Source organism: Acomys minous (genome assembly GCF_964271855.1).
Source record: "Acomys minous genome assembly, chromosome: 8".
NCBI lineage: Eukaryota > Metazoa > Chordata > Mammalia > Rodentia > Muridae > Acomys > Acomys minous.
The window spans coordinates 1,921,762-1,941,048 of NC_140489.1; the positions used below are offsets into that span (position 1 = coordinate 1,921,762).

Here is a 19,287-nt window from a genome sequence, read left to right on the forward strand (position 1 = left end):
TTCCAGGACACATGTCCCAGGGAGCTGTTTCCCACCAGCAGCACCTCTATGCTAGGGCTGGCCTGCCTCTTCCCTGACCACACAGCTTTGGGCATGCCTCCAGGAAGACAGCACAGGGACAGAAGGCCTGGGTCCTTTGTTAGGTGGTGGTCTGACTTCCACCACCCGCGTGGGCGGGCTCCCAGTGAGAACCAGTCACGCACACCTTTCCGAAGCTGTCGCTCACCAGCACTTTATCGTAGACTTTATCACGCACAGTTACAGCAACATTATCCAAGTCTTCTTCGGTGACATTTTTCAGTGAGCGGAGAGAAGACACTCGGTGACGTCGTCTGTACCTCTGGCATTTCCCCTGGGGGCATAAAACAAAAAACCCCAGGAGAACCTGGTGTAACCATCTAGACCCTGAAAATTAGGACGAAAATCTCAAACACACTTAGAGGTTGAAGGGCAACCAACACTTGTCTGTGTGGCTGTTGACTGGGGGCCAGCCCCAACCCAAGCTCCCTCGGGAGGGCAATTCAGCACTAACTGTGGGGCGGGGGGCTATAAACTTTAGGGGTGACAAGGAAGAAAACAGCCAAGCCCACATGTGGGGCAGCTCTCAAGTCTTCTCCCTCTTCCAACAAGCACTCCTGAAGGAGACAAGGAAGAACTCTTATGTCTTCTGGCGTGGCTAAGCTGGCGTGGCTGTGGTTGGTAACGCAGTGGATCAAAGCCAGGCCCTCCCACATGCCAGGCTAGGGTTCCATCCAGGAGCCGCCCTCGTCCTCAGCTCATCTTAGGCAAGGGACTCTAATGCGGTGTGCAGCTTAGCCCAGGGGTCTTCTCAACACACACTCTCCCAGGGACACGGTGGGAAGTCAAGTTCTCAAGTGCTAAGGTCGGCTGACTCAAGACCGCACCACAGCTAGCCCAGGCGTAGTGAAATGCTCGCATTTGGAGGCCACCTGCAATACTAGTCAATGATTACCCCGCTAATTGTCTTCCTCCGTCGGAAGCCGCCAAGCTGTTCGGTGAGCTTGGTGGCTGAGAAGGTGAAGTTTTCCAGAGCAAACTTCTCGGGGGGGCGTGCGCTGCGGGTTGGGTTCGTGCGCCGTGTGATCTGCCCGTCTGAGAAGGCCCTTCGTGCTGTTCTCCTCTTCTGAAACCAAGGACACAGACAGATGCATCTGGGTCTCCCCTTAAACAGAAGGCGCCCGGCGTGCCTAAGGAGCGGGACCAGTCTGAGGAATGGGGAGTTCCACTTACAGAAGAAGCTGAGGACGGGGTCTGCACCGGGAAGAGATCCGGCACCGAGTTCAGTTCCGCCAACAGCTGTGCGAGCTAAGGTTCAGAAAGAAGGGGATGTCAGTCAAAGAGGCAGGTCTGGGACCAACACCTCTCACCCTCTCACATGGCTCCCCGCTACCTACTATGGCTTCCACCAATCTCAGGAGCTGCTAACAGCCCCGAGGACGAGGCCAACACTGCTGTTCATATCAGTCACCGTCATGCCCTTCCTTACATATAGCGACAACAGCGAAGACAACGCTTGTCTTGGCACGTTTGGATCCTGAGTCTACCACTAACCTCTCGGTATAACCTGTGACAAATCTGAAACTCACACGTCAGCACGTCCACAGAGCAGTCCCGCTAGATGGCTCTTGGAACTTCCACGTCAACCCAACCGCGTGCTGGGCCTTGAGCGCACACCTGACCCCAGCGCAGGGACGCAGAGGATCAGGAGTTGGTGACCGGTCTAGGCTCCCTCTATCTGTTCTCAAGAGTTCCTACCTCCATACATAAATCTGTTAGCATCCCCAAACAGAGGCCAAGTGCCAAGCAACAGACACCAACGTGCCCAGCAGGCGCTTCGATCAGCACTTCCAGTTTTAGATTCGTGTGAACACCACTAGGAATGACGGAGTGTAACAGACACAGTGGAGAGAGGCTGAGATTTCCCCCAGCCGAGCTCACCCATCTTAAAAGGAATTCACCCACAGTGGACTGTATCCTCTTAACAGGCACAGGCCTGAGTGTACAGTATATCGCTACACCGTGCTTTTTAAAAGATAGCATTCAAAAAACCGTCAAAGAGGAGAATAAAGAAATTACAACTGGCAGAATTTCTTTTAGTTCTACCCGTGTAAAATTAGAAAGAAAAGACTGACTTTCAATGATTAGGGTGAGTTACTGGCCAATACGGAAACCAAGGCATAGCTGAGTTAGAACACTGCAGAGGGCAGCTGTAACTGCAGGCTTTTCTCATTCCTTCAGATGATGCCTCTAAAGGAGCGGTTAACAGACAAGAGCTGCCTGCCTGCTGGCCTCTGCAAGTCTCCCTGGGCTCAGTATGGCCCACCTCCTCTTTGCTTCTCTCTGCTGAGGATAGGACGGCCAATCCTCGCCAGTGCCTCTGCCACCCGTGAGCAGCAGCAGCCTGCCCAAACCAGAGTTAATCACATGATAGCTGTGCTCCACAGGACACTTGCCCTATGGAGAGCAGAACTGCAGCAGCTGTAGCTGTCGGGAGCAGCTGGCGGTGGCCCCAGGCCCTGCAGGAACTTACCATGGCCTTGTTCTCTTTGATGTTCATGGCCCTTTTCAGGAGAGCATCTGAGTTCTCTCCAAGGTGCCCGGCCTTGGAGTCGTCCTCAGACTCAGAGGGAGAGTCTTCCTGTTCCTTGGCCCATCTGCAGCTTCTCTCTCTTCCAGGATCAGCCTTACTGTCCGACAGGCGTGAGCTCTTCTTATCTGGTGTTTTTGCCAATTTCTTGGTGGGGAACTGGAAGGCGACTCGAAGACCAAAACTGCTTCTTGTGGACCTGCCTCTCCTAGGTACAGCCTCCTCTTCCTCCTCGTCACTCACCACAGGACATGCTTGGTCACTGTCACTCGGCTCTGACTCCACCAGCTAAGGGACGGAGAGAGAACACACACGGTCTGTAACACGTACCAAGCCTAAACCAAACAACTGTGTTTAAAAACTATCCCAGGTGAGAATACAGGTCAGACAGAACCAAGTGTGGGAGGGAGCCTACACTGAGGCCTATCCCAGCCTGTAGGTCCTAAGGAGGCGGGGCTTTGGGAACAGGTCACTTTCCATCACTAGGAACAGATGCTCCTTAACTAGGGACCACAGGGCTACAGGACAGCAGTTAAACAAGTCACTTAGAGGCAAAACCTGTCAAGTTTGGAAGATCTGAGTGTCTTGCAGGTAAAAATCTGAAGCATCTGGGGGGAAAGAGCAGGTATCTTAAGGGGGTACACCCACAGGGGGCAGGGAAGGGGGAAGCAGAGTGGGTGTCTGAGCTGGTGCACCCCTCTTGGGGGTGGCGGGGCAGAGCCGGTGTCTGAGCTGGTGCAGTCATCACTCAGCAAGCCAGCCAACTACAGGACTAACATGCCCTAAGTGCTGCCTGGGGAAGGGGGCCAGGGAGCCACCACTGCCACGGAATGCCCTTCTCCAGGTTCTGTGTCCAGGGTCATGTAAGAGCTGATGACAAGCAACAGGCATAAACTAGCCTCACCTTACCAGCAAAGGAGCGGTGTAGTTATTTTCAGATAGATATTCTACTTTCAATTAGCACTAAACACATGTGCTTCTAAATACACCTGCCTCATCATATTTCCATAAATAAGTTAAAAATATAAATTAAAAAAAGTTATAAAGAAAGACATAGTGCCATGCAATTCCTGGGACTGGAACTTAGTGTAGACAAGGCACATTAGTGAAAACATGGGCAAATGCCTCTTAAGAGTATAAATGTAGTGGCGACTGTACCTGACATTAGCTCTTGGTTTCACAAACACATCAGAGTCATGTAAAGGAAAGCAAGGTCAAAGTATACAGACAGGGGTTCTGTATCCTAGCTTCCTAACATTATAAACCTAAAACTATCCCAATAAAACAGTTAAAACATTATGACATGGAGGCTCATGCCTAGAATCCCAATACCTGGGTGCCAGTGCCAAAGAAATGCTACTTGTTTAGGGCCAGCTACAGTGTGAAATCTTGTCCCAGAACGATCATGGTAGTGATTTAAAGTAAACCGAGACTGGAACGCTGGCATGTGAAAATGGAATGAAAGTGCTCCCTGAGGAAGCCTTTTCATAGTGCAGGACCGAAGGGCGATTCGCCACCACGCTGCTGGGCCTGAGTCATCGTTAGCGTAAGCAAAATTCTCGACCAGGAGGCACGGAGGGCCTCTGCCAGTTTGCTCCATCGCCCTGGTTTTTTTGGGTTTTTGTTTTTGTTTTTGTTTTTTTTGCAAAATTAGCCTCTAGTCTGAGACTATAACTTCTGACCCAACAAGACACAGCTTGAAGGAAGGTGGTACCCCGAGACAGACTGACCAGACAAAGGGCAGCTGAGATGAACCAGACAAGACTATGGAGGCCACGTGAGGCGCGCCCTGACCCACAGGGGCAGAGCAACGGTTTCTCTAGGATTGTGAATCAGTCAGGACCAACTCTAGGGAGGCGACTTCATATTACTTGGCTTCTACTAACTAAAGTGACAAACAGCAACAAGAAAACAAACCATCTTTCCACGTGCAAAGCAACACCTCAGGAGTGAGAGTGCAGTTCACACTCAGGACCAAGAGCATCACCACTCACACCGCTGCTGCTGTTACCTCGGGGCAACTGCGCGTGTTCAGCTCACTCTCGGCAAACCCTTCAAAATCTTCAGTCTCTGAATCCGTATCCTCTACGAAAATCCTCCTTAGCTCTTCCGTGAAGTACTCGGAACGAAAACGCACGTTCTGCTAAATTGAAAACACACACCAAAGGAAGACACGATGGAGCAGACGTAGAAGGAGGGTAAAGGCTGTGAGGGCAGGATTCCCACCCTTGTGTCAAAAGTCAACTACCACAGCAGGGTGCGGTGGGGCACGGGCCCTGAACCCCAGCACTCAGGGAAGAGAGACAGGTGGATCTCCATGCGTTCGAGGCCAGCTTGGTCTACAGAGCTGGTTCTAGGACAACCACGGCTACACAGAGAAACCCCGTGGGGGCTGGGGGGGGGGGCGATGCTCAGTTTGCACTACCACAGCAATATTCAGGAAAAGAACAGTGGCTATGGGGAGGCGAGGGGAGAGGTGATGCACGCCCAATGGGAGCACTTCCTACTGAGTGGGAATGCTGACAGGCAGTGAGGACAGACGCTCAGTGATGTACAACACACGTAATAATACAGGCAGTGCCACTTACACCGGTAATGCTTTTCATTATGTGTCTTAACCACAACCACACACACAGCACCACACTTTCTAAACCTTATGGAAATGAAGACCTACAAGCAAGAAAATTTCTATCAGTACTGTGTCTCAATCACTTCTACTGTGACTGTGTGTGTGTGTGTGTTGTTGTTGTTGTTGTTGTTGATGGCATTCAGAGTCTCCTGCCCCAGCCAGCAAGAACCAGGCTGCTGGCTTTTCACACGGAACTGCAAACTCGTAGAAAGTGGACACCTGCTTGCTGCCTTTACTCCCTACAGCCCTCTGGCACTCTCCTGTGGGTGGGGCCATAGCCCTTTCAAACACAGCAGGTTTCTCTATAGGAAGTGCCGAGGCCCTGTCACCCTCACCCACTTGCTAGAGACCGGACTTGCTCCACTTCCAGTGACATGAGCTTGGGGAACTGATGGACTCTGTGCCGTCCTCACCCTGGGGCTCCCCTCTTGCAAGACTGAGGGGTGAGCAGAAACAAGTTCCAATGACTTTTATTTTCTTTGGAAATACTATAAAGAAGGAAGGAAGCAGTGTGTGGCAGAACAGGAGAGAGAAAGAGCGGAGACCCCACCCAGCTTCCTGCGCGGTTAGAAACACGGCACCAGGACCCCAGCTCCTGCCCCCAGACCCCTAAGGCAGGGACCCCTCATAACACCACATCTGGCTAAGACGATTTCATTACTGACTCCCTGGCTTTATTCATATGCTTCCTCAGACTCTGGTATGTTTGGGGAAAACAAATATAATAGAAATATATAATAGTGGGAACCTTACAGGGCAATGGAGAAGGAAATGCCTACAGCTAGCGCTCTAAGCTTAAAGTCTCCTATGAATTATTATGGCTAATTGGAATGAGTTTGCTCAGAGCTAAATTACTTCCTTCCTTTGTTGTAAGCTGTGGTGCAGCTGCAAAGAAAGAAAAAGACAAAGGGGAAGTTTATTTAAAGAGAAACTCAAGTTGTGTTGAAGGGGAGGGGCCCAGAGTCAGCGACACAAACAGTGGATCCCAAGTGTGTGTGTGTGGGTGGGGGGTCAGGGTTTAAATGAATAAAAACTGGGACTGGAGAGAAGGCTCAGTGCTTCAGAGCACCTGCTGGGTTTGCAGAGAGTACAGGTCCAGTTCCCAGCACCCACAGGGCAGCCTGGAGCCACCTCTCAGTCACTCACGCAAAAGGTGCGCATGCTCGGGGCAGGCAAACACTCAACCCATGAATTAAAACCACATCTAAGACCGGCAGTGGTGGCGCACGCCTTTAATCCCAGCCCTCGGGAGGCAGAAGCAGGTGGATTGCTGTGAGTTCGAGGCCAGCCTGGTTTACAATGCAAGTCCTGGACAGCCAAGGCTACACAGAGAAACTCTGTCTCAAAACACACACATATACACACACACACACCAAAAGCAACCCAAAATTCTACATCTAAAGAAAGAAAAGCAGGGTGGCACAGTTGCCTGCTAAGGGAACCCACCAAGCACCCACATACAGGAAACATCTGGGCAGCCCCTAGAGATTTTCTAAGGCAACAGCCTCCGTGCATAAATTCAATGAATGTCCAAAAATTCTGTACAGAGCCTGAAAGAGAATGAGTCATGCCTTAAAAGCACCAAGTTCCAAACTCCCACTCTTCCTGGAAATTTCTATCCTAGGAAAGGGTGATCAGTACTGACACAATTAAAACAACTCTGCTAAGAACTGATTCCCAAGGGCTTAAGCATGGGTTCTTCGCTCGGGCGTATAAAGCCAGTGTCCACTGCATGGCCTCTCTGCATGCTGGGTAACGGTTCACACAGCTCTTGGCTCTCAGAATGCTGCCAAGGCAATACCAAGGAACCAGTGTCTACTCTGATTAACACTGTAAGCAAAAGGAAATATCAGAAGCAACTGTTTCACTCGGAGGTTCATCTGTGTGTGCCTACTACTATGCAAGGTGCTGCAGGGTGCTGCACACTTAAATCAAGGTCAAAGGTCAGGGCCACGGAAGCTGGATAGCACCCTGCAAGTATGATCTCCTCCTCTTAAGGGGTTGTGATCTGAGGCCCACAAGTGTCTCTGCATCAAGGCAGACATATTATTCCATCACACAGAGCGGAAGAGAACCCATCAAGGCAGAAGGGCCAGCTGACGAAGCGGGGAGTGGCTGTGCTGAGGGGGTCAGCCAGCATCTGTGCTGTGCACAGCAGGTAAAGACAGTGCCAAGGGAGGAGGAGACCAGAAAATGGTGGCCCGGGCTTGGAACGGCCGACCTCACTCAGCCTTTGCACCTCCCGAGCTTCAGTTTGTATTCCACTAGCCCGAGTCGGCCGAGTAAATTCTGTATCTGCATGAAATGCAAGCGACGTGCTTTCGTGGCCAACCAAGGTCTGCTGGGGGTGCAGTCAGCCCTGGCGCCTGGCAAGGCTGGGCTGCAGAAGTTGTCACAGCAGCAAACCCAGCAGCTGTCTCATCTGAAACATGGTACCCAACAACTCACCACACATGGCCAACTTTATGGGCCCCTGAATCCTGCTGTAGGCTTCCAGAGGGCCACACCTGCCTTGGAAAAAAAAGACTCATACCTGTTTCTCCAACTCCAGCGAGTCCAGACTATCACAGCTCTTGGATAGATTTTCCATGGGAACATCTTCCTGGAAACCCACAAACTCCTCATCGTCACTGGGAGCATTAAAGATGTCAGCTACTTCTTTGGGGATCTGTTTTGAATTCAGAAGAGAAGGATAAAGCGAGGCTGCTGGGAAGTAGCATCTGTCTCATTCTCTATCACGGCTTCCCTCAAGACCCCAGAACCCCAAGCAACATGTTTCAGCTGACACCCCATGGTGGAAAAAGGGGGGGGGGAGATACCACATTTGTTCCAGTTCTAGGTGTATGATATGTACTGTTCCTTCCAGGCTCCTTTTGGGCTCTTGACCAAAAGGCTTTAGTGTCTAAGAAGCATCTTTCTCCTGATGGCAAGTCACCATGTACGGTTCCAGTCAGTAAGCTCTCGGCTCAATTATCACCTACTGTTCTTTATTTTTGGTTATCCTATGTGAGTCAGAGATGAGCGTTCACACGCCCAACCAAGTGGCTTTCCTTTTCCTATACTTGAAGTCAGTTAAAGCAGCTGTGGAATTAACTCCCAGAGAACTTATATGCCATTAGGGACAGTCACCCAAGAGACCACATCTGTTCAGGCTAAGAAATGCGCATCTGCTGGGATATACGCTTCCTCGTGACCTGTTTTCTCCCACGGGTTTATTAAAGACAAACAAAACAAAACCAGCACCCCACGGCCTTGTCTGAAATCATGGCCTGCACATTTACTCTTTCTGCTTTTCAAGAAAAATCAGGTTAAATTTTGCTGCCGTTTGACTGTCTCTCCTCAGAAAGGAGTCATAACCTAATCTGTGTGCACCCACAGTGCTTAAGGACAGGACCAGGGGAAGTGATACGGCTGGACATAGTCACAGCAAGAAAAACAAGCCAGGTCAGAAAGACAAGCGTCTTATTTTTGTTCATTTGTGCTCCCCAGATGCTTTATAAATTAAAGCCATATATGCACACATGGCATGAAAAGAGAAGTCAAAACGTCAAACACAAGTTATCTGGGCAGAGGAGGGAGACCTCACGTCCCTCATAACACAGCGCATTAATCAGTATTTACCACCCTTGTCTCTCCAGACACCTTCTGTGCCTCGGGCACCGGAGCACACACAGGCCGAAATCCACAGAACACCACTGCAGCCAGCACAGTCCTGACCTCAGCCCCACACACTGCAGCACAGGCCTGACCTCAGCTCCACACACTGCAGCACAGGCCTGACCTCAGCTCCACACACTGCAGCACAGGGCCTGACCTCACTCCACACACTGCAGCACAGGCCTGACCTCACTCCACACACTGCAGCACAGGCCTGACCTCACTCCACACACTGCAGCACAGGGCCTGACCTCACTCCACACACTGCAGCACAGGCCTGACCTCAGCTCCACACACTGCAGCACAGGCCTGACCTCACTCCACACACTGCAGCACAGGGCCTGACCTCAGCTCCACACACTGCAGCACAGGCCTGACCTCACTCCACACACTGCAGCACAGGGCCTGACCTCACTCCACACACTGCAGCACAGGCCTGACCTCAGCTCCACACACTGCAGCACAGGCCTGACCTCAGCCCCACACACTGCAGCACAGGCCTGACCCTCAGCTCCACACACTGCAGCACAGGCCTGACCTCAGCTCCACACACTGCAGCACAGGCCTGACCTCAGCTCCACACACTGCAGCACAGGGCCTGACCTCAGCTCCACACACTGCAGCACAGGGCCTGACCTCAGCTCCACACACTGCAGCACAGGCCTGACCTCAGCTCCACACACTGCAGCAGCACAAGCCTGACCTCACTCCACACACTGCAGCACATGGCCTGACCTCAGCTCCACACACTGCAGCACAGGCCTGACCTCACTCCACACACTGCAGCACAGGGCCTGACCTCACTCCACACACTGCAGCAGCACAGGGCCTGACCTCACTCCACACACTGCAGCACAGGCCTGACCTCAGCTCCACACACTGCAGCAGCACAGGGCCTGACCTCAGCTTCTATACAATTCAACACCTCAGCAACTGGACACCTGCAGAGTCATGGACAGAAACAGCCACACAGACCAGAAACAGAAATAAATGCACACAGCTACAACCATGGTGTCAAAAACATCCAATGAGAAGCAAGCCTCTTCGATAGTGAATGGTACTGGGGAAATTGTGTGTCCTTGTGTACAAGAATGAAAACTGAGCTCATTATCTCCGAGTCTAAAAAATCAATTCAAACTGGATCAAAGATCTTAACCTATGACCTGAGGTCCCAAAGCCAACAGAGGAAAATGAAAGCAAAACATTTCAGGATACAGGAACAAGCAAGGACTCTGAAAATTGGGATTATATGACATTAAACATTAAAACTTTCGCACAGCAAAGGAAACAGTCGTTGAAGGGATGGGCTATGGAAACTCTGCTGCCTACACATTTGACAGGAGAGTAAGAACCAGAGGCCTTCAGAACTCTAAGAAGCTGGATTATCTAATCAATAAATGGGTAAATGAGCTGATAGTTCTCAAAAACTACATAAACTGGCATGGAAGGTGGAAGCATTGTGTTCAAACCCCAGAAATCTAAATTTGAGATTGGCAGGAGGAAGAACCAGTCCGTCCCTGTTCTGAGCCTGCGTGCCCTGGCACACGCAGCCTGGTGACCGCCAACTCTCTGGGTAGTATTCAGAAGGCATCACCTGCAGCATGCCAGCCACAACCACAGGAATGTACTCACCCCAAACCCCTCCCAACCCCCAATGTTTATATAGTACGTGTTCACCATGGATAAGGGGGGCTTGGGCTGTTTCCCTAATAAGCGGGCACAGGCCGATTCCCAGAAGAGCATCCAGGAGTGGGTTTTTGGTTTTGTTTTGTTTTTTGTTCTCTTGAGCTGTACCACTTGAGGAGCTGATCCCGAGACACAGGGGCTCTCACACACCACCCTCACAGCTACACTGTCCATAACAGGCAGGAGCAGGGAGCAGCCCAGAAGCCCAGCAATCGATGAGCACACACATGGCCTTTGGCGCAGACACACAAAGGAGCGAGATTCTCTCACTGGTGCAGAAATGAACCAAACGGACGGTGGTTATCATAGCAGCAGACGCATGTTTTCTGTCTTTTGGATTCCACATGCGAGTTCATATCCAGACACACAGTGCATGAGAGGAAGGGAGGGGGAAGAGGAGGACGAGGGGAGGGGGGAGGGACGGGACTGTGAGAGGAGAGAAGAGACTGAAGGGAGGGAAGGAGAGCAGGAACACACCATGAAAGTGAGAGCTGACTGAGAGGAGGCGGGAAGAAAGGGGCGAGAAAGTGAGTGTGGAGGTGATGGGAGGAGGTGAGTGTGTGGGATGTGAGGTGAGTGGGTGAGTGTGTGGGTGTGAGGAGGTGAGTGTGTGGGATGTGAGGAGGTGAGTGTGTGGGTGTGAGGAGGTGAGTGTGTGGGATGTGAGGAGGTGAGTGTGTGGGTGTGAGGAGGTGAGTGTGTGGGTGTGAGGAGGTGAGTGTGTGGGATGTGAGGAGGTGAGTGTGTGGGTGTGAGGAGGTGAGTGTGTGGGTGTGAGGAGGTGAGTGTGTGGGTGTGAGGAGGTGAGTGTGTGGGTGTGAGGAGGTGAGTGTGTGGGTGTGAGGAGGTGAGTGTGTGGGTGTGAGGAGGTGAGTGTGTGGGTGTGAGGAGGTGAGTGTGTGGGTGTGAGGAGGTGAGTGTGTGGGTGTGAGGAGTTGAGTGTGTGGGTGTGAGGAGGTGAGTGTGTGGGTGTGAGGAGGTGAGTGTGTGGGTGTGAGGAGGTGAGTGTGTGGGTGTGAGGAGGTGAGTGTGTGGGATGTGAGGTGAGTGGGTGAGTGTGTGGGATGTGAGGAGGTGAGTGTGTGGGTGTGAGGAGTTGAGTGTGTGGGTGTGAGGAGTTGAGTGTGTGGGTGTGAGGAGGTGAGTGTGGGTGTGAGGAGGTGAGTGTGTGGGTGTGAGGAGGTGAGTGTGTGGGTGTGAGGAGGTGAGTGTGTGGGTGTGAGGAGGTGAGTGTGTGGGATGTGAGGAGGTGAGTGTGTGGGTGTGAGGAGGTGAGTGTGTGGGTGTGAGGAGGTGAGTGTGTGGGTATGAGGAGGTGAGTGTGTGTGAGGAGGTGAGTGTGTGGGTGTGAGGAGGTGAATATGTGCATGTGAGGTGAGTGTATGCATGTGAGAAGGTGTGTGCATGTGAGGAGGTGAGTGTGTGGGTGTGAGGAGTTGAGTGTGTGGGTGTGAGGAGGTGAGTGTGTGGGTGTGAGGAGGTGAGTGTGTGGGTGTGAGGAGGTGAGTGTGTGGGTGTGAGGAGGTGAGTGTGTGGGTGTGAGGAGGTGAGTGTGTGGGTGTGAGGAGGTGAGTGTGTGGGTGTGAGGAGGTGAGTGTGTGGGTGTGAGGAGGTGAGTGTGTGGGTGTGAGGAGGTGAGTGTGTGGGTGTGAGGAGGTGAGTGTGTGGGTGTGAGGAGGTGAGTGTGTGGGTGTGAGGAGGTGAGTGTGTGGGTGTGAGGAGGTGAGTGTGTGGGTGTGAGGAGGTGAGTGTGTGGGTGTGAGGAGGTGAGTGTGTGGGTGTGAGGAGGTGAGTGTGTGGGTGTGAGGAGGTGAGTGTGTGGGTGTGAGGAGGTGAGTGTGTGGGTGTGAGGAGGTGAGTGTGTGGGTGTGAGGAGGTGAGTGTGTGGGTGTGAGGAGGTGAGTGTGGGGATGTGGGGATGAGCATTGCAGCATTGTACCTAAGGAAACCCTTTCTTACCAGGTGCTTCCCAGCATCCCTACAACAGAGGAATGCACTACAGCAGTGGTTCTCAAGCGGGGGTGGAGGGGAGTGTCAAACAACCTTTTCACAAGGATCTCCTGAGACCAACAGGAAACACAGACATTTACACTATGATCCACAACTGCAGCCAAATTAAAGTTATAAAGTAGCAACAAAAGTAATTTTATGGCTGGGGGTCACCAGACATGAGGAACTAAATTAAAGGGCCTCAACGTTAGGAAGGTTGAGAACCCCTGTTCTGGAGGGTTCCATGCCACTCTGCCTTCTGCCAACCCAAGTCTTAACTGAAATCCACTTACAAAAGGAAAGTAATCCAGCGTCAGTGTCCCGTTCTTTCGTTCTGAAAACATATAACTTCTCACGAGCGTTACACAGTCCTAACATTATAAATGTATGAGGTGTGCAGTATGCACAGAACAATCAAGGCTGGTTCTCTGCTCTTTGTATGAGCAGAAGAAGGACATCTGCAAATCTTCATTCATGCCATATGAAGAATGGCATCTAATAATAAGTCACAGGGCTTCCGTGACCAACAAGAAGCCCTGTTTATGCATGTACATTCATGTCTCGGCCTGTCTCAGAGCTGTTCCCATGTAGTGGGCTTAGCACTGTAAGTTACCTGCTTGTTCTGCAGCTTGAATTCTTTACATCCCGATTGTAGCGCCCTCCCTCATCACCTCCTGAAACCTTGGATGCAGACAGAGTCGACAGCCACTTCTGCCAAGACAGGGTAAGCAAGTCCTCAATAGTTCCTGCCTCACAAATATGTCTGTCAGATATACTGGGGCAGATTGCTGAAGATGATGCTCCAATGTTATAGAGAGTTTTGGGTGACTGTTCAGGCAGCAAACTGTCTCTGTCATTTTTTTCACTTTGGAAGCTGCTAACCTGATCTTTCTATTTACTTGGGTAATGAATTTTATTCCTTTTCAAGTCTCTAATGGGGTTGAAGTACAGATAGTTTAGTTTTACAATTAAGCTTAGTTGTTTAGAGGTTAAGATGTTTTTAGGTCTAGATAGATGTTTTAAGTTCATAGAGATGAGATATGATAGATATTGATTTACACTCAGAATGTTAGACTCACCAAGATAGGAAAGATGTTTTCCTCAAGGTTGCCAAATACAAATAGCCAAAACACTATGGCTGTAAAATTTATATAATTCCTCACCGTTTCATGGTCCTTGCTGTATGTAGTTATGCAACAATAGAAATGCATATGTAAAAAATAATTTTAAAAATTAAAAGTAAAAGTAATAAGCTGTAAAAACAAGCCTCGAAGTGCCAGCTGGCCTCCAGTCAGGCACTTACTTCTCAAAAACAAATCAATGTAAAGCACCATTAAACTTTCATATCATACAATCAAGTGTAATTCCAATTAAGACTTAGTTTTTCCTACATCTCAGATACTTAAATTTACCCTTCTTGTACTACGCATCCCACCTAGCCATGGGGTGCACAGTCATCACATATAACGTTATTTTTAAATATGGTGTGGGAGGGAGAGTGTGTGAGCCTGGTGTAGCCCCGGCTAGTCTTGAACTTCAGCTCCTCCTGCCTGCCTCGACCTCCCCAGGGCTGGGACTCCAGGCACGCCCGCCCCACGAGCTCCGTTTGGTGTTGAGGGGTAAAGCCGAGCTTTGTGCCAGGGAAGCCGCCTACCAACCCAGCAGCGCCCCTGCAGCAGCATCTTTACTAAGGGAAAACCGGTCCTGTCCTCTAACGCCAGCCTCAGGAAAAGCGTCACACTCTAGGACCTGGAGTGTGCGCCTCACCTGGCACCACCTTATGCTCCATATCACCGTCAAAGCAACTGGCTGGGCAGGGACTGCAGTCTGAGGGTCGAGTCCCATGTAGAGCCCTGAGTGAAGAGACCCTGGTGGAAAAGACTGCTTCAGCTCTCCCTAACACCGCCGCCAAGGCCAAGGGCTGTGTGTTTCCCTCTTCCTCCTCCTCTTCTTTTCTTCCTTCTCTTCCCCCTCCCGTCCCCTCCCCTTCCGCCTCCTTCCTCTTCTTCTTTTGGGTTTCTGTTTTGGGGGTGTGGTAAGACAGGGTCTCACCGTGTAGCCTCACCTAGCCTGTAACTCACTATGTAGACCAGGCTCAACCTCACAGAGATCCACCCGCCTCTGCCCAGAGTGCTGGGATAAAGCTGCAAGTCTCCACACCCAACGCAGACGCAGGGGAGAAAGAGAAACTCCCTAAATTTCTAAAACTTCTGGCTGGGTGAAATTATTAAGATGGAATCAAAAGTGCAATCAAGTTGTTATGTGTTCATGCTGTGTGTTTGCATGGCAATTTACCCCAGGCAAAGTGCTCCACCCTGCGGGGAAGGTCAACAAACAACCCAACGGCTTCAGGAAGTTCCTGAAACTGACAGACTACGCTAGGCCCAGCCGCTAACAATCTCACATTAGCAGAAGGGACTGGGAAGAGATATTCTAAGACCAGCTCCACCTGGGAAGGTTCAGACCTGGCACGCTGCCCACAAGAGGTGGAGACGGAGGCACTTGGAAAGAACCCTCTCCAAGCCCAGGAGCAGCCCTCAGGCTACGCAGCATGCTCCAGCTTTTATGTGCTGCTGTGAGGTTCTGCTGATGCAGCTGTCTGGTAATTTTTTTTGCAGGGGGGGGGGGTCTGTAAAAGTTACCCCTCGCCCACATTTTTGTAAGTTAACCCAACCCAACTCATTGGCTCACTAACTGAACTTCATGATTCTCTGTCCAGGGTAAGTAGATGTTTGCTCACATCTCTGTCTGACAAAACAATCCAAAAATCTAGGTTAATGAAAGACATGAATATACAAACACAAGAAGCACAACGGACTCCACACAGAATTCATCCGTTCTCACTGTTTCCTTGTAGGGCGAGGGGCTGACCCCAGGACCTTCACCTGACAGGGCTATGCTCCGCCGCTGAGCTACACGCCCAGCCTCAACAAGGACGAACGGAGAAACACAAGCAGAGACGCGGCATAAGTGCTGAAAGCTCACGGCGAAGAAACTTAACGAGAATAGCAACTTGTCACACACACACACACACACACACACACACACACACACGGTGCATTCAGACATCAGAAGCCTTGCGACAGGAAGGCAGCACAATGCTTTGTGTACAACATGCTGCAGGCAAAACCCTGTCCAAACAAAAATGCTGTATCTGGGGGAAAACTGTCCCTCAAAAAATGAATGGAAATTAAGATATATTTTCAGGTAACAAATTCGAATTCACTTCTTGTCTCTAGTGGGACCAACCAGAACTCATTAAAGAGCAAATCCTTCAGACTGAAATGAAAGTGAGAGTGACTCGGAGCCATAGCACTCAAGGGAAGATAGAAACATACGTATATATTATTATATATTACTGTAACCTGGTTCTGACTCTAGCTTATTAACTGTAGAATTAGAAAACTTACTAGTCTACAGTAAAGATGCCATTTATAACATCAATAACATAAGCTGGAGGATGAAAATTCACTGGGCAGTTTTTATGAATGATGTTAAGTTATTATTGAGTGATTGCAATATAGGATGTTATCTACAGGACCACAGAAAGCACCGACAGGAAGCACCGGCCATGTGCGAATAGAGTAAAGTGGGTCCTACAGGGAAATCAACATACAGAGAGGCCGTAAGGAAGGAGAGACGCAAAGGCTGTGAGGAGCCAAGAACACTGAGGCACACCTACAACCCAGCACGCTCGAGGCCGTGCAGGGTCAGCCTGGGCTACATCGTGAGACCTACCATCGCAAGGAGGAGAGCGCTGTAAGACACACAGAAAGCACAAATGAAAGACACGCGGGGCCTGGCAGCATGTCTACAGTCTCAGCTAAGGCGGGAAGACCTCAAGTCCAAGCACTGCCTCACTAGCTAGGAAGTTTGTGGCCAGCCTGGGCTACTTAACAAGGCCCTTTCTCAACAACAACAACAACAAAAGCTGGTGATGATGAGCAGCAGAGCACTGCACTGCCCGTGTGCCCCGGGCCTGGGTTTGAGCGCCAGCTCTGTCTGCAACACGCCTTTTGTTTTGTTTGGGTTTCTTTGAGAGTAAATAATACAACTAGATGCTAATTGCATCAGATCTAAAGATGCAAGCATGAAAAGGTGAACAGGTGCAAAGGAGAGCGGGGTGGATACAATCAGACAACACAGACATAATACACAAAGCTGAGACAGTTTGAGCAAGACACTCAGCTCTCCCAGACAACGTGAACACTTTTCAATATACACTCCCAAGACAGGACACAAACCCTGATGCTAAAGAGAGGAACAAAAGGCTCCCTAGTAACAGACCCAGATGTTGACATCAACACCTCACTTTCAGCAAGGACAGAGCAGTGAGGAGCCCAGAAATAATAGGCCCTGAACAACAATAAACCAAGCAGAAGACAGAGACACTCAACTCAACAGAGCAAGTGCTTTTCTCAAGGGTACACATAAAATCAAGCAGCATCCAGGCCAGACCACATGCTAGACTATACAATATAAATGTGACACATTTTAAATAATAACACCACACAAACTGTCTTTTCTGATCAGTAGAGGTGAAGTGGGACTCAGAAGCCACAGGAAAGCGGGCAAGTTCCCAGGTATACAGAAATGGAAAAAAAAAACAAAACAAAACAAAAAACAAAAACAAACAAACAAAAAAAAAAAACAAGCTCAATTTCCCAATCTCAAAATCCGAAACTTGAAATGTTTCAAAATATGACCTTTGTTGAGTGCCACAAATGAAAAATTACATAACAGTTTCATGAACAAACAAAATGATTTAAAACTTTGTAGAAAATTACATTCAGCCTATATGTAGAAGGCACATACAAAACACTTTAGTTTGTGTCCTGTCTGACTCTACTTCCAGGCCAAAATATCTTATTGTGTATGAGCAAATAAACACTCACGAAATAATTGCTTCTGGCCCCCAGCATTGTGGATAAGCAATACTCAACCTGGGTCTTGAAAGAAACACACCCAATCTGTGCACTATAGCTAATGCTGTTCTATCAGGACAGGCGCAGCTGTAAACGCACCGGTTAATACAAAGACCATTAACTTCATACATTAAGGAACCAGAAAAAGCCAACAGAAGAAACTACTAAAGGTTACAGCTGTGACGATAAAATCACAACAGAGAGTTAAGTGATAAAACAAAGCTGGCTTTTCAAAATACCTACAAAATCAGCGAGCCTTCTGGTGCACTGAAGACAGGGAAATCTCCAAGCACTAAAACCAGAAAATAAAAGTAAGGATATTATCATTACGTTTACGGAGGCTTTAAAAACAAAGGATTTAGGAGACCCACAGGTGATTGCACACTAAACCCTGGGCTCACCGAGATCAAACAGGTACGTTTCTGTATGGCACCGCCTTCTAAGACTGAATCCCGAAGAGAAGATCTGAACAGACCCAAGCGAGGAGGGACCTCAACCAGTGGCCAAGACTTTCCCCAGGAGTAACATTTCAGCAGTGAACTCTGCAAAACACGTGATAACCAACGCCGGCCTGCAAACTCTCCCAGGGAAACTGAGGAGAAAAGGGCACCCCTAACTCCCAGGAGGCCGCTACCTGATACCAAAGGCGGACAGGCTGCTCCAGAGCAGCACCCTCATGAGGCAAACGCCAGCACGCTGGCTGAATCGGCAGCACAGCGAAACGATGCACAGGTGAGCAAGGCACAACGGGAAATGACGTAACGCCTGACGTTCAAATGCACCGTACTGAAGTCAAGCGGGAAGGGACCATTACACAGCGACTGCAAAAAGGCCTCAGAAGAGAGAAAAACAAAGTCACCAACAACGGAGGGGAGCTGTGCCCACACGTTAAAACCCACAGTGGCATTCCTCCCAATCGGGAATGACCTAGGCACGTCTCCTTTTCACCTCTTCAGCACCATCCTGAAAACTCATGAGCAATCAGGCAAGAAAAAGGGATGAGTAAAGGGCCTCTGCGCTGGAGAGGAAGAAGTGAGGCACATCTGTTAGGACATAAGGCACCTGTGCTGTGGAGGGTCCCGGCGGGCGCTCCACAGAAGAGCAGGCAGCGCCAGTCGGTGCACTCAGTACCATTCCAGGACATAAAGTCAAGGAGTGATTAACACCGAGGCACTTCTGTGGCTGACAAGGAAATCGCCCAACAATCCCATCTACAGGGCATGAAAACAGACTTAAGCAAAGAGGCAGAAGTCTTTACGTACACCCCAACTATGGAGTATTTGAAGACTTAGGGAGACGCAGGAAATCACCCCTCAGATGCCTGTACTGGTCAAAACTGCCTATAGCGTTCACACACGTGCCGTCAAAGCCTCAGCAAAATTTCTGGCAAAAACAGAAAAGCTCCATTTACGAGGTCATGTGGAATCTGGGGGGACTTTAACTGTCAGCAAGGCTTAGACTTGGAAGAACCCCCACTTCCTGACTTCAGCCCACCCTGCAAAGTTCTAGAAGCCCAGGAGATGGCGCTGGCATGGGCTGACACCAATGAGTGCCCCTCAAAGGCACAGGGCACTACCAGAAAGGACATCTCCCTATGGCATCCCTACACAAGACAGAACGCAACCACCTACAAAAGGTAATTCAACACAGATTTAAATGTGAGAGCTACCTCTGTCTGTGAGGCTCTTAGAAGAAACCAGGGGGACAGGATGCGGTGCACTAGACTTCACCAAAATGAAAGGTTCTTATCTGTTGTTTGGTGCTGAGGACTGAACCCATGGCCTGCACCACAG

At 50.0% G+C, this 19,287-nt stretch overlaps 1 protein-coding gene across 3 annotated transcripts in view; it reads right to left on the minus strand.

Moving 5' to 3' along the window:
* Positions 1-19,287, minus strand: part of CDCA7L (cell division cycle associated 7 like) — a 32,044-nt gene that overhangs the window by 3,356 nt on the left and 9,401 nt on the right. For 2 of the 3 annotated variants that reach the window (XM_084791560.1, XM_084791562.1), the window contains exons 2-7: positions 7,771-7,905; positions 4,620-4,751; positions 2,552-2,896; positions 1,252-1,326; positions 974-1,144; positions 227-352 (exon numbers count right to left, since the gene is read on the minus strand). In XM_084791560.1, coding sequence (XP_084647686.1) covers positions 227-352; positions 974-1,144; positions 1,252-1,326; positions 2,552-2,896; positions 4,620-4,751; positions 7,771-7,905 — 984 coding nt within the window. The remainder of the gene's footprint in view (positions 1-226; positions 353-973; positions 1,145-1,251; positions 1,327-2,551; positions 2,897-4,619; positions 4,752-7,770; positions 7,906-19,287) is intronic. The other variant, XM_084791561.1, reaches the window with a different exon arrangement.